This window comes from Emydura macquarii, unplaced genomic scaffold (assembly GCF_026122565.2).
Source record: "Emydura macquarii macquarii isolate MOO-44397 ecotype Brisbane River unplaced genomic scaffold, CSIRO-AGI_Emac_v2 contig_295, whole genome shotgun sequence".
NCBI lineage: Eukaryota > Metazoa > Chordata > Testudines > Chelidae > Emydura > Emydura macquarii.
The window spans coordinates 1,215,677-1,228,807 of record NW_027130432.1 but is presented as its reverse complement, the minus strand read 5'-3'; the positions used below and the strand labels follow the sequence as shown (position 1 = coordinate 1,228,807).

Sequence of the window (13,131 nt, the reverse complement as noted above, 5' to 3'; positions counted from 1 at the left end):
ACTCTGTGTGTGTATGTGAGAGAGAGCGATAATTAGATATCTCCCAGGGGTACTGGTCAGTTTGAGTGAACATCCCCATTGAATTGAATGGGTCAGTTCTATGCCTCTCATAGCTTTTGTTTCAGGATATTTTGCACACTCAATAATCCAACATTGCATCAGTTTATACCCAGACTATGTTTTTAAAGTTTTCTTTGTAAATGGATGGCTAGAAGCTTTTGTAATAAAAGTTACTTATGCAACAGATTCTACAGTCGTAGCACACAACATTGCCTATAATGAACGTACATTATAAGCACTAAATACTGTTTTATTGTTAAACATTAAGATACAATAAGATATGTTTAGAACCTGACTTAGGCTTTCTATACTGCAGGTGTCAAAAATAAAAATTTTCAGCAAGATTGCCATCACTAACAGCAAACTCAAGGATGTGACTGTAATTAGAATGTGTACTTCCAAGTGTTCTTCACAGTAATTGGGCGGTGAGAACTTGTTCTAACTATATAAACTTTCAGAACACATATACAGCACACAATATGGTGAGTAATGCTATTTGGATGCTTCTTCAATGTGAAATCTCACCTATTCAGAAACCCTGTCAACTAACCAACTGACTGATATTTATTTCAACAACCATCTGTCTTTATTGTTCTCATCTTCCAGACAGGAACTGCACAGTTATTTTCTCCCCAACAACTAATTATGCCTGCTACCCCATTTTCCCTTTAGGTGGTGGGGTTTTTGGGTAAAAGACTTTTTTATAATGGTTTAAAGAGGTCTACAGCGATGAGACATCTAAAATTAAGAAAAACCACTATACTGGTTCAGTGACTGTACCACTGTCAATCTCCGTTCTTCTCTACATTTTTTTCTCATTAGGGCTATAAATTTAAGATGCTGAACTAATACAATTTTCATGTCACTTAAAAAATATTAACCACAAGTATTAGTTTTATACGTGGGATCATAAATAGCTGTCTCCAGTACCAAGTATGGTGTTAAGTACACATGATCCCCCCATACACTTGCCTTTGTTTCTGTGTTATTGCCCAAATTTCAAGAGCTGGGTGGAGAAGGAGCTGGTCTCATTCTGTGTCTGACACCTGTAATCAGTGACACATGACATTTTACTGAGGAGAGAGGGAATGTTTAACTTCAGACCTGGAAAAGTATATGTCTTTCTGTGGACTACCATTTAACCATAAAGAAACATGGACTCAGCTCAAGCAATGTAAAACAGAAAGTAAGAGATTCTTGGTCTCTAACAAGTCTCAGTATTTGTTGGTTCTCGGGCACAGTTCTGGCTATGTGTTTTTGAAGTATTAACCATAAGAGAGATGTAGGCAAGGAGTAATGATCCTGTAAAGCTTTGTGTGAGAGAGGGTATGTAAATGGGTATGTTTGGGCACTTGCAACTCAGCCAACTGCCTGGCAAACTTTCTAAGGATTGCCAGAGTCCTCTATGAGACTTGGGAAGTTTGCTAAATAGTTAGGTTCCTAACTCTACACGGAATAACTTTTGCAACATGAAAGTAAATGTTTACATTATGATAGAGGCCCTTGTGTTTTCCAGCATCTCATGTTTGGGGGCTATATCTCACTAAGAACTTCAACTAACCATTTATAGTTTATCAGACAAGCCCAATGTGAGACAGCAGGGCCAGACAGCAGCAGGAGGGTAATTTCTATTTGTAGGCTGGGAAGTAGGTGGCCCCCCCAGCCAACCCACTGCTAAAGACCCCTTCCCCAACATAAGGGGAGGAGCCACTAGACCCAGGACTCAACTGATTTTGTGGGACAACTAATGAAAAAACAGGAAGGGGCGTGAGGGTCAAACGGAGGGAAACGGAACGGGACACCGAGCAGAGAACCCCAGACACTCACTGCTCTTGGAAGGTGTCGAGAGCCAGCAGACGCTGCCCAGAGGAACTCTGCCCGGATACGTGAACGGATGGAAGAGCGGAAATAGGCCCCACAGCTGCAGGGTGCCCTCCAGCTAACCTTCTCTCGCTGGTGTTATAGATGGCCAGGGCTAAGAGGAGGTTGACGAGGAGGTCCTGTGACTGTGGGGCCACGGACAGGGTGTGCATATAAAAACAAATGTGGGGAAAAGTGCAGCTAGAACCTCAGCAGGAGGTTCTGGAGGAGCCGGAACGGGCTGCAACCTGGCGCACTCGAGATAGATGTGCTTCAGGGTCTCCCTTGTGCTGCAAAAGGGGCAGGTGAGGGGGTGAACCGCGCCAGGTGCACACCCGTGCTCACAGCTCCGTGAAGAAGCAGCCAACTGATGGCCCCAGCAGGCCGCGGGGTCAGGGTGGAGCAGAGGCTGGCCCACGAGAGGAGGGTCATAGACGGGAGATATACAAGTCCCAGAATGTTCTGGGCCTTGTTCCCTACAAACTAAGCAGGGGTTACTACAGGTTAATTAGGAGCACCTGAGACCAATTAAGGCCCAGCTAGAATTGGCAGTAGTGCGGAGGAGTGTTGTGGTCAACCAGACCAAGAGCCACAAGAAAGGTACAAGAGAACAGAGAGAGGGAAATAACCCAGGGGAAAGAAATTCAGCTGTGAGCAGTGTCAGTAGCACATAGTTGCTATTCATAGGGCCCCTGGACTGGTGCCCAGAGTAGAGGGTGGGCCCAGATCCCTTCCCCCTCACTGTGCACTACAGAGGCACCAACATCCAGAGACTGGCAACAGGTGGTGCGCTGACCCACCACACGTGAGCAAGTGCAGGATCCACCATAGCAGAGTGGGCAATTTGTCACACCAGACAAAATAGTGCTGCATCTCTAAGCAAGTTCCCAACTCCTATCTAACACTCTATGATTAAAACCTAGTTTTGTATGCATCTAACATTAAAAACAATATTCTAAGCACCTCAAATGTGGTTAAAAAAATTGTCCACTGGCTATAGAATATTTGATTTATAACATAAACAGGCAGTTGTCTCCTAGGCAAGATGCCTCTGACATTATTTCAAACACTGTTACAAAAACAACAAAGCAGAACTCCACCCCCAACATGACCTAAATTTGAAACAGAGGAATTCTCTTGGTGATTTTTAAGGCAGGGGCATTTGGAAGGGAGGAGGCACATAATCAGTTATAATAATGGAAAGCAAGACAGCCTTGTACTGTAGCTCAGCAGCAGCTGCTGCTGCAACAGTTTCATTAGTCTCTGGTCCTGCAAATGCTTCTGCCTGCACTTAATTTTACAAACATGAGTAGTCCCATTAGCTTCAATGGCACTTCTTACATGCAAAAATGTAAGTAAATGTGTAAGTGTTTGCAGACGTCAGCTCTAGTACATTGCACATGTATAGCACCTTTAATCACGGGATGAGAAGTTCTACAAATTCACTACAACATAGGGTTCTGCTGTAATAAATATAAAGTGGCAGTGTGAGGGGTTGGGATGTCATGTTTGTCTAGTGACTTCCAGACTAAGTTTAAATAGCCTTAGCGCATCCATCACTGTAGTGCCAAAAACAAATTCAGGTTTGCATTGAGTTGGCCATTTGAGGGTCTGTACTTCACAGTTCTAGGTTCAGCTACGTAATGCATGGGGTGTTTTATTTTATTTTTTTAATCACTAGCTATTTCAAGACAGCTGACAAACATGTTTTCCTAAGTGCAAACTCAACCTGAGATGGAGAATCAAGCTGGTTTCTTTACTTCTTGTGCATCAACACCAGTAACAAAGATTCTGCAAGCCAAATTTCATTTTGTTATACCTGTGCAACCCATTGCTGAAGTTACATCAATGCAATCCCACAAAACTCTGGCTTCACTTAGACCTGTTCAATGGGATAGTCAGATTTTTAGACCTGTGGTTGTAAATTGCATGAAAATCTTGTTAATGCACAAACAGGAATAGAATCCATATTCTCTTGTAGCTGTGTGAGTTCTCCAAGGTTAACACAGTAAATACGTTATCACTGAAGTCAGCAGACACACAGAAAGCAGATCTGCTGAATAAGAAGGGGCCATTTTTACAGTGACATTGCATTGTAAAACTTAAAGCCACACATCACCACTCTGTACAATAGTACTAAAGATGGATATGTAGGAATCATTTCATCCACTGCTGAAATGCAATAGCTATTAAACAATGCATAGAAAACACTGCATACTAATCATCACAAGTGGTGCAAATTCAAATATTTCTTGGGAAGGGGAGAATTCCAGTCCCTGCCCACCTCCCAGTAGGGACCCCATTCTGATCCCCACTTGTCCCTCCCTCCTTTTACAGTTATCTCAGGTCGTCTCACCTTGGAAGTCTCCCCTCTCTCTTATCCACACAGTGCAGGAGCTAATGCCACTAGGAGACAAGTTCTAGAAAGACTCCCCTGCACATGCTCCATCCTACAGAAAAAGACTATCCACGCACCAGGTTACAATATTGTTTGACCTAGCCCACCCTGTGGACAGAGGGGTGGCCAAGCCAAATTTGCGTGGCACTGCGACCTTGTGCACCAAAATGCCACTCATTGAAATTTGGCTCGGCCACCTCTCTGTCTGGATGGAGGGGTGGCAAGGTCAAATTTCAGTGGCATTGTGACCATGCAGTCAAAACAATACTTTTGATCTCTCCAGCAGCAGCTGTACTGATTTAATATGAAGTCATTACTTGCAAGTGGTAGGGCTATGGCCCCTCTGGCTCTGCTGCCTATGAAACTTTGAACAAATGCAAAAAATCTGGAGGAGCACGTGCTTTCACTCCCAACCCCATCCAGTCGGCACCACTGATTATCATGTACTGTGATTAATATATCGCATTAAAATTGCAAGGAAAATTTGAGTAAGCAGAGTATAATTATGTGATTTGAAATTTGGTCAGTGCACCAAGTTTAACAACCCTATTCCCATAACATGGCTATGGAATCTTTAAAGACCAGAAACCAACAAGATTATAGTTTTAAATCTCAGCAGATAGGCCCTCCCATAGTACAGTGACCCTCACCTCTATGCTGGACAGAGGAGCACTACAGATCAGAGGGAAGAGTGCCACCTACTGCACTTCCACCACTTTGTAAGCACTTCTGTATTATTTCTGACTTGTCAACCAATATATTACTGTTCCAGCCCTTCCTGCTTAACTAGCTATAACTGACAGAATCAGGTTGACTAAAACATATTGAAGCATTTATCTGATATTCTGAAGCAAGGCTCTGACCTTTTATAACAGGGACTGCTAACCTTCTAATAAAACATTGAACTAATTGAAACACATCAGAAAAACAACAGAACATCTGTAAGACTTAAATCTTATATGTTTCTAGTGAGCAACTATGTACAAAATATATTTAAAATACAACAGCTGCAAGCATCCCATCTAATTTACAAGCGGTTTGGTAGATGTATTAGCTCTGTGAAATCAGTTCCAAATTGCTGCATAAGGTACTGAAACTCTGACAGATGAAATGTGGGAAGGAACCAATGTAAAGTGGTATTGACTACTTTGAAGTTCAGAATTGCAGCACTACACACTACAAGATGGGCTGCTACTGGGAAAAAAGATATAAGTACTGCACTACACAGTTTTGATAGTGCTGTTTTTGTTTTTACTAAATGGGATCAGATTCTAATCTTAAACATGACATACACATCACCATATCACCTTTCATCTGATATGGCACAAATAAAGAAGCAAATTTACAGGGACAAGTAGCAATAGCGTGAACCTCTGGAGTTAGAATCTAGCAGCCAGGCTGGTGGAAAGTGAGGATATGTTATGCTCATGAAAGCTAAAGAAAACTTGCAGTAACTGGCATATTTTGAAGGCAAACTTCTCCACATACATGTCTGTGACCTGATACATGTTATTCCACTAGTTGGGGAACCTGACCAAGGGCTGTCAAACCACAGCAAATAGTGGGGTACTTTTGGAATGAAGGCAAACATCTACTATGAACTAGGTTGAATCACCCCAATTCATTTCACTTCTGACATTTGAAGAAAAAAAGACTAAATGAATGTACATATGCAGTACAGCTTCTCACCTGAGAAAGCACTTGCAAGCATAATATTAGAGTGCTTACAGCCTGTTACTAATCTAACCCTTCAAACTGTGCCCATGCTCCGAGCTGTGGTTAGAGTGGAAACACTCTATGTGCCATTCATTTCACGTCTCCATCATTAGTTGACAAATGCTCAGCACTACAAGCCTGAAACGGAGAAATGAGTTCATTATGATCACTAAACAAAGCAAAGTTTTGGGACACGGGTCAGGTCTCTGCTTGCCAGGGGTTGAGTCTACCACCCACAATTTCCCCGCTCAGCTGAGGGAGACTCGAGCCTGCCTGCCTTTCCTCGCTTCGATGAAAGCGCCTTCCCCCGCACCGCATCGCTCGCCTCCCTGCTCCCCTGAAAAGAATCAGCCCTTCCCTGCTGATCCTTCTCCTCCCCTCCCGAACATCTCCCCTCGCAAGCTAACCCGATGTGATGGATCACCCGAGAGAGGGAGCAGGGCCAGACAGCCGGCTAAGTGCGCCTTTGTTATTAACTTCGTGTCAAGTAATAGCTCCATTTTAGCTGTCACTCCCGTCAGACAACGGTGCGCGAGGGGCTCTTCTCGGCGCCGGCACTGCAGGCAGCACAATGGAGCCGGGCGCCCGCGGGCAATGCCTAACGCGGGGGACGGGGCTGGGGACGGGAGGCTCCTGCTTCACCCGGAACGGAGCTCGCACGTCGCCTAGGGGAGAAAAGCAGGCGCCGGCCTCACGCCGGGCTGGACTTGACCCTGCCCTAGCGGGCACAGCGCGTTCTCCCCTCCCCGTCTGCTTGGGGCACGGCCCGCTGCCGCGGACGGAGAACGGCTTCCCCGGGCCCTTCTCTAGGGAAGGGGAAACCCCTGGGTCTGGCGGCAGGGCTGGCGGCACCTATGAGGGCGGGCCCCCGGAAAGTCTCTCCTCGTCCTCCCCTCGGCCCCGCCCGCCGCCCTCCTCTCCTCAGCCGTGTGCGGGTCGGCCCCTACCCCGACGCCAGCGGGCGGACTGGCAGCGGAGCGGCCCAGTTCACCCGCCGGCGGCGCTGGCTGGCCAGGCTACGGGGGGTGGCGTGGGGGAAGGAGGACACATGCGTACAAGCGGCTCATTCCGGAGAACAACCCCGCCCCCCCCTCTTAAAAGAGCTTCAGTGAGCAGCAGCTGCATTAGCCGAGCGGAGCTGGGAGCCACCGGCTCTGTGAGGGAGCAGCGCTCCCCGGCCGTGCTACACCTTGGGCGGCAGAGCCGGAGCGGGCAGCTACCCACCCACGCCCCCCGCTAATGGGACTGAGCGCGGCAGAAGCGAAGGGGTTTGGCTGAGCCCGCTCCAAGCGGGGTGCCTGCTCCCCTGGGCGATGCAGGGGCGGCTCCCCTGAGCCCGGGGTGCCGGCCATGGCCAAGGGGGAGTCCTGAACCCGCCCAGCTGCACCAGTAGCTCCGCCGCCGCGCCTGGGCGCCCCCGGTTTTGCGCGGACCTGGCTATGCCTCGCCTCTGACTCGCTGCCCCCCGGCGCTCGGTCCTGGGTCAGGAGCGGCAGGGACGTGCCGCCCCCGCGCGGGAGAGACGATGGCTCTGTGCAAAGTCTGCTCGGTGCTGCTGGAAGGTAGGAGCCCAGCGCCCCGCTCTTACCCCGCGCGGGGCCGGGGAGGAGGCGGCGCTGCCCGGTCGGAACCGGGCTCTAGGCCTGGGTTCCCGTCGGCGGGAACTTGTCAATGCCCGCGAAGCTGAACCGGGGCCGGGTGGCCGCAGCTGCGCCACCGCCCGGGCGCGGGCTGTGCGCTGTGCAGCTCTGCTCGTCCTTTCGGGAGCGGGGTCCGGGATCTAGAGCGGGATCCTGCTCCAGGCGCGGGTCCGTGCCCGGGAGTCTGGTTAATCCGGGTGTCCAGCTGCCTGCGCTCGGAGCGGGGAAACGCGCTGGGCCTGGGGCTTCATCCTGACCCAGCAGGTGGGCGGAGAGCTGGGCGCTCAGGGCGCCCCTTGCGCAGTGGCTGTTGCTGTTGGGTGCCCGGAGAGAGACACCAGAGCCTGGTGTTGAGTGCCGACAGCTCCGCCTGAAGCCAGGGGCGGCTATGGGCGCTCAGCAGCTCTGAAAATCGGGCAACTCTGTCGCAGCTTGGATGCCCCAGATGTGTGACCACTTCAGAACATGTGGCTGTATGAGAAGGCAAGGGGCCACCCGTCCTCTGGACACATTCAGAAGACCTGCCAGCTGCTGGCTGCCTTTTATTCTCCTGAGTAAGGGGGCGAGGGGAGAGGGTCATGGTAACAGTGACTACTGAAATGCACAGTATGGCTCTGAGGAAAATCAAGAATTCCATATTCCTCCTTTTCACACTGAACTCTTCCTGCTGCTCTTTACACTCCAACATGATGTGTAGCTGTGATCAGGAATTTATCATTCTTGTTAGGCAGAACAAGATTTGGTTTTAGCACAAGTAATGCAAAATCAATACAGAGAGAGTCACAAACTACCCAGTCCAGCCTGCCTGGTGATCCACCTTTGCTTTGGTTTTACTCCTCCATGTTCAGAGGTAAAGGATTAGGACTAGGCTCTTTATCTGAGCATCTCATTGTCTCTGATAGCATGACTTATACCTCGACAATGGGAAGGACGGCTTATTTTATATGAAGCCAGATCTGGCAGTTAACTTTGTGCCTCACAGATAATTTGCAACATTCTCTATCTCCTGTAGCAATCTTCTATAGCAATAGCTGATTTGAACCATTGGGGATTCTTTGATCCTTTGTTTAAATGATCAAACATTCTGTTAGGAAATACTGGTTAGGAATGTTTGCTTGCTTGAAACAGTGTAAAACACAGAGGCAGATAGTGCAGGTGGAAAGCAGTGTCTGTTGTGTAGTGATGACCTCCTATGGTATGAAAGTTGTAAAGATGTCTATTTTAACCCCAAACGCTTCCATTTCATATGCAGTCCATTTTCCTATATTTCCTACAGAGCTGTTTTGGCAAACTAAATTTAAATAAATACCTAGATGAAGGGGGAAGTAAATGAGAAGTAAACATTTATTACAAATATCCTGTTTTGTGATGTATTTTCTTTAAAGACATTAACCTTCTTCTGCTGTTTGAGCATGCCTTAATTTCCTTTGTTGTCTATCTAAAATCCTTGTTTCAGTGACTTTTTTTTTTTTTAAAACAGCCTTTAAAAGACAGTTGTGGTAATAAAATACAGTTGGCATAAATGCTTCTTGAATTACATTTCCCCCAAGTGCAATTAATCCTGGATGTAGAGTAGGTGTGCTTACTGTATATTTGTATGTGTGGGTGTAAGCTGTCTCCCTAGACATACAGACATTCCTTAGATCTTCTGTAACCACACTTCAGTCTCCAGTAGATTGTGTTAGAAGACGTTCTTAAGACCTTTTCAGTTTCTTTTGCAAGGGTTTTTATTTGCTGTCTGTGACTTGAATATGGTTAGTTAAAATAATTACATTGCACAAAGAATTGAAATGTTAGTGAGCTCTTAATTCTAAATACACCATTCATCCCTGACTCTAGAAATAGCCTCTGATTACTTGACATCATGTGCTCTCTTCTGTCCTCTCCATAAGAAATCTTTCTATAGCCAGATTATTAGATCTAATAATACAAAGTAAAAATGAGGTACCCCTATAAACAGGCACATAATTTAATTTGAAAACTGTTCATAATATTTTACTTTTAAAATTATATCTTCAATATTTTAAGTTGCATGTTGTAAGGGATCTTAGAAGCTTGCAAGATATTTACTTGCATTGCTGATACTCCTGGGCTTTCCTGACATATTTTTTTTTTTAAGCAAACTTCCTGTTGAAATTGAGGAAAAATCCTGCTTTGATCATATGTTAATCACTAGTATCTCCCATCATATATTTGATTGCCACAGCAATACACTTTCTCTTTAGGAACATTTTGCTCTTCTGTTTTTGGCATTGTGACATGCCCACACGTTTTGCTGTCAGCCATGAGAAACGTATTTTGGGTTGCAAATCTGAGGGCAGAATTAGGACCATCATTCAGTTTGTAGTTTTTCTCCTATTCTGATTGCTCAGAGCAACTGTATGGACTTCCTTCGCTATCCATAATGCAGACTGATGTAAACCACCAAATCTGATTTTTATTGCCACCTCTCACAATACTGAGCAAAAGATTTGAAGGTTCTTATTATGCATGCTGAGGCATCTGGTATTAATTTGCTCACACCCTGCTCCACCAAGTGATAGCCAGTATTTATTGGAAGAAATGGTGGAGTAGGACGGTACCAACATTTTGACCACTGCACGCATTGCTGAAGTAGAGCCCAGCCAATGCATCTGTTTTCTTAGTGATGCACATTACTTCTGTGAGAGCAGCCAAACTCCATTTCCCAATCAAATTTTTATCTGAGACCCTATATACTTGCCTGAGAAAGTGACATGCTTTCCCCTCCCCATATCTCAATGAGATCTTCAAATGCTCTGCCATAGCCATTTCAATTGACATGCAGTACTTGGAACATAGCTTGTCAAGTGTAGGAAACTCTCTAAAATAGCATATTACAACTCTTTTTTGAATTTCTCAAGAGGGAGATGTAGGCCTCTTTGTATAATTGAAGTCATGCTTCCTTCATCCTTAGAACTTGTAACTAAATATAGCTATCTTTATTGCATCACCTTCTTTTCAGTGAAATGAAGCAGATTAAGTGTGGCTTTGTTCTCTTGTCCAGTCTGTGCATTTGTCTTTTCCTCTCCCCTTTCCAGTCCCTGCAAACAAAACCCTCAAGTAAACCCCCTAAATACTGACAAAATTAGGAATTGATAATTACACTTGCTAAATTTAAATCTGAGTAATGTGGAAAAAACAATGCTAGCCTGAAGAATCAGTGGAAGATTTCTGGTCTGGTATCTCTCACACAGCAAAGCTAAAAATAAATACTTGTACCTCTGGAAAATGAGCATTCCCAGCTTTCCAGTGATGTACAGTATTTAGTTCCATCTCTGGCATGTTGCAAGAACATGGACCTTAAAATCATACCAGTATGATAAACATTGCCATTCTCCCCAGCCCCTCATTTTTATTCTGGCATCATTTTTAGTAGCTAATTTCTCATAAACTGATTAATGCTTTATTCTGTTTTCATGCTGGTAATCCCACCTTGCTGTTTTCAGATTCAAAAGGTTCTACAGTGCCCCAATGAAGCTGAAGTTAAGTGGAGAAAATATTGGAAAAAATAGAGGTTGTTGAGGCTGTTTTTTGTCCAATTATAAACCAAAGTAAGAGCTACAAACTCCCAATGAAGTTAAATGAAGGAAATTTCAGAAGGAGGGCAGTCGAGTTACAAGAATTTTATTGTTAACTTTAAAAATGGGAACTGCATATGACTTCAGCAGCAACACTTAAAAATGCTGAGTACCAAGCAGCTCCCATTGAGTTGGGCAAGAGGTTTCACATGTGAATGAATTACAGGATTGGGGATTGGGTTGCAAAAGCAGCTTTATTTGTACCACATGTGCTTGGTAATATGCTTTTTGCACTCCTGTTATTAACACATTTACAAACTTAAAAGAATGAGATGGGTATAGTTTAACTTAATTAAAGGTTTGTTTGACTTTCTAATTTCCCTAAGACTGCACAGGCACTTCTTAAAAATCTTACATCAAAACTTGTATGAATATTTTTATATTTATAGAAAGTTCAGTGTGTGGCACACAGTGTTGCACAATTGTAATGAGAACTGAGAATAACTTGATATTGATGCTAAGGGAGATTTTGAAATAGGTAATCAAAATAATCACTTAACTCCTTAAACTTAACTCTTATGTCTCTCTTTTCCCCAATTTATTTTATGGAGAGAGACTTTACAGAAGGATTTTTTTTTTTTTTTTTTTTTTTAAATGCAGCTTCTCATTTCATCTGTCTGGTATTCACCTATAACAATTGCATGGCGAGTTCAGTGGAAGAGAGTGCTCTTTTGGGGAGTAGTTATTACTGAAAACTGTATAATTGTTCCTGAAATTGAAACCTTATTTACAGAATAACTTAACTTAACCTGAACTGAATGTGTCATTTCCTTATGATCATCGTGGAACAAAACATGCTCTCTTTATGGATGGTGCCCTTGATACTATGGGGATGAGAGCCTTATAAATGGGCTTGCTGCTGCTCTGCCTGGAGGCGTGTAACTTCCCAACAATTTGCTCCTCTAAGCATTCGGAGAGTTAGGTAGAATACCATGTAAGCCAAGCAGTCTGTCTCAGTGTATTACCGGAGCTACTCATATCCTAAGATCTGAAGACTAGTTTATTGGAAATGGTAAAATAAAGAAATTTTTTAACAAAAAACAGCAACTACATTTTTTGTGAAGATTTTCCCCATTTATTTTACTAGTTCTATGCTCCACTCCATTTCCTGGTTATTAGTACAGACCATGTTCTTATATGTGGCTGGGGGGGGCACCAATGTTTTAATAAGTGCCTGTGACAAAAATTCCCTCCTTTGCCCATGGGGGGAAAAACGAGGACTAGTGTCTGCTCAAGGGGAGGAGGGGCTAGGGACCGGGAAAAATAATTCATTTTTCCATTTAGATAACTTTTGTGTTTCCAAACAAGGTTGGAGGTAACAGCACTTGCTAAATAAATGTATTCATATGGACTTCGCTGGAAATGTGTTGGGGTATTTTTCCCCCTGAAAAATATACTGACTAAATTGATAGTAAAAAAATAAAGTCTGAGGATGCAAATAGGAGGGAACAGAAAGGTGTCTTCCTCCAAGCCCCTGTTAGTCTTTAAATATGTCATTTGGTACAATCTGCTGTATTTCTGATTTATATCGTAAGTCAAAACTATGCTGTTCAAAAGTATTTTTAGGAGTCCCAGAGATAAGTAATCTCTGGTAAGTACATACTAGCAATAGCCAGAGAGCAGGTAAATTCTGTCAACAGCATAGAGACCACAACGACATCCCTTTAATTTGGCGACAGAATTTTATCAAGTAACTTTGGGGGGGCCACTTGCCAGCGTATTGTATACATGCAGCCTTCTTGGCAGCCCCCTGCCACAGGCAGACTGAAGAAACAATGAACAAAAATGCATTCATAAAGGAAATTCCATGTTTGGAAGCTGAATGGTTTCTCCTTCCATCGAAGTCTAGGCTTGCATA

At 44.5% G+C, this 13,131-nt stretch overlaps 1 protein-coding gene across 1 annotated transcript in view; it reads left to right on the top strand.

Annotated features, from left to right (window-relative positions):
* The first annotated feature begins 7,178 nt into the window (after window positions 1–7,178).
* The window catches only part of NETO2 (neuropilin and tolloid like 2), a 50,181-nt gene continuing 44,228 nt past the window's right edge, over window positions 7,179–13,131 (top strand). The window contains exon 1 of the mRNA XM_067550465.1: window positions 7,179–7,596. Coding sequence (XP_067406566.1) covers window positions 7,560–7,596 — 37 coding nt within the window. The 5' untranslated portion in view covers window positions 7,179–7,559. The remainder of the gene's footprint in view (window positions 7,597–13,131) is intronic.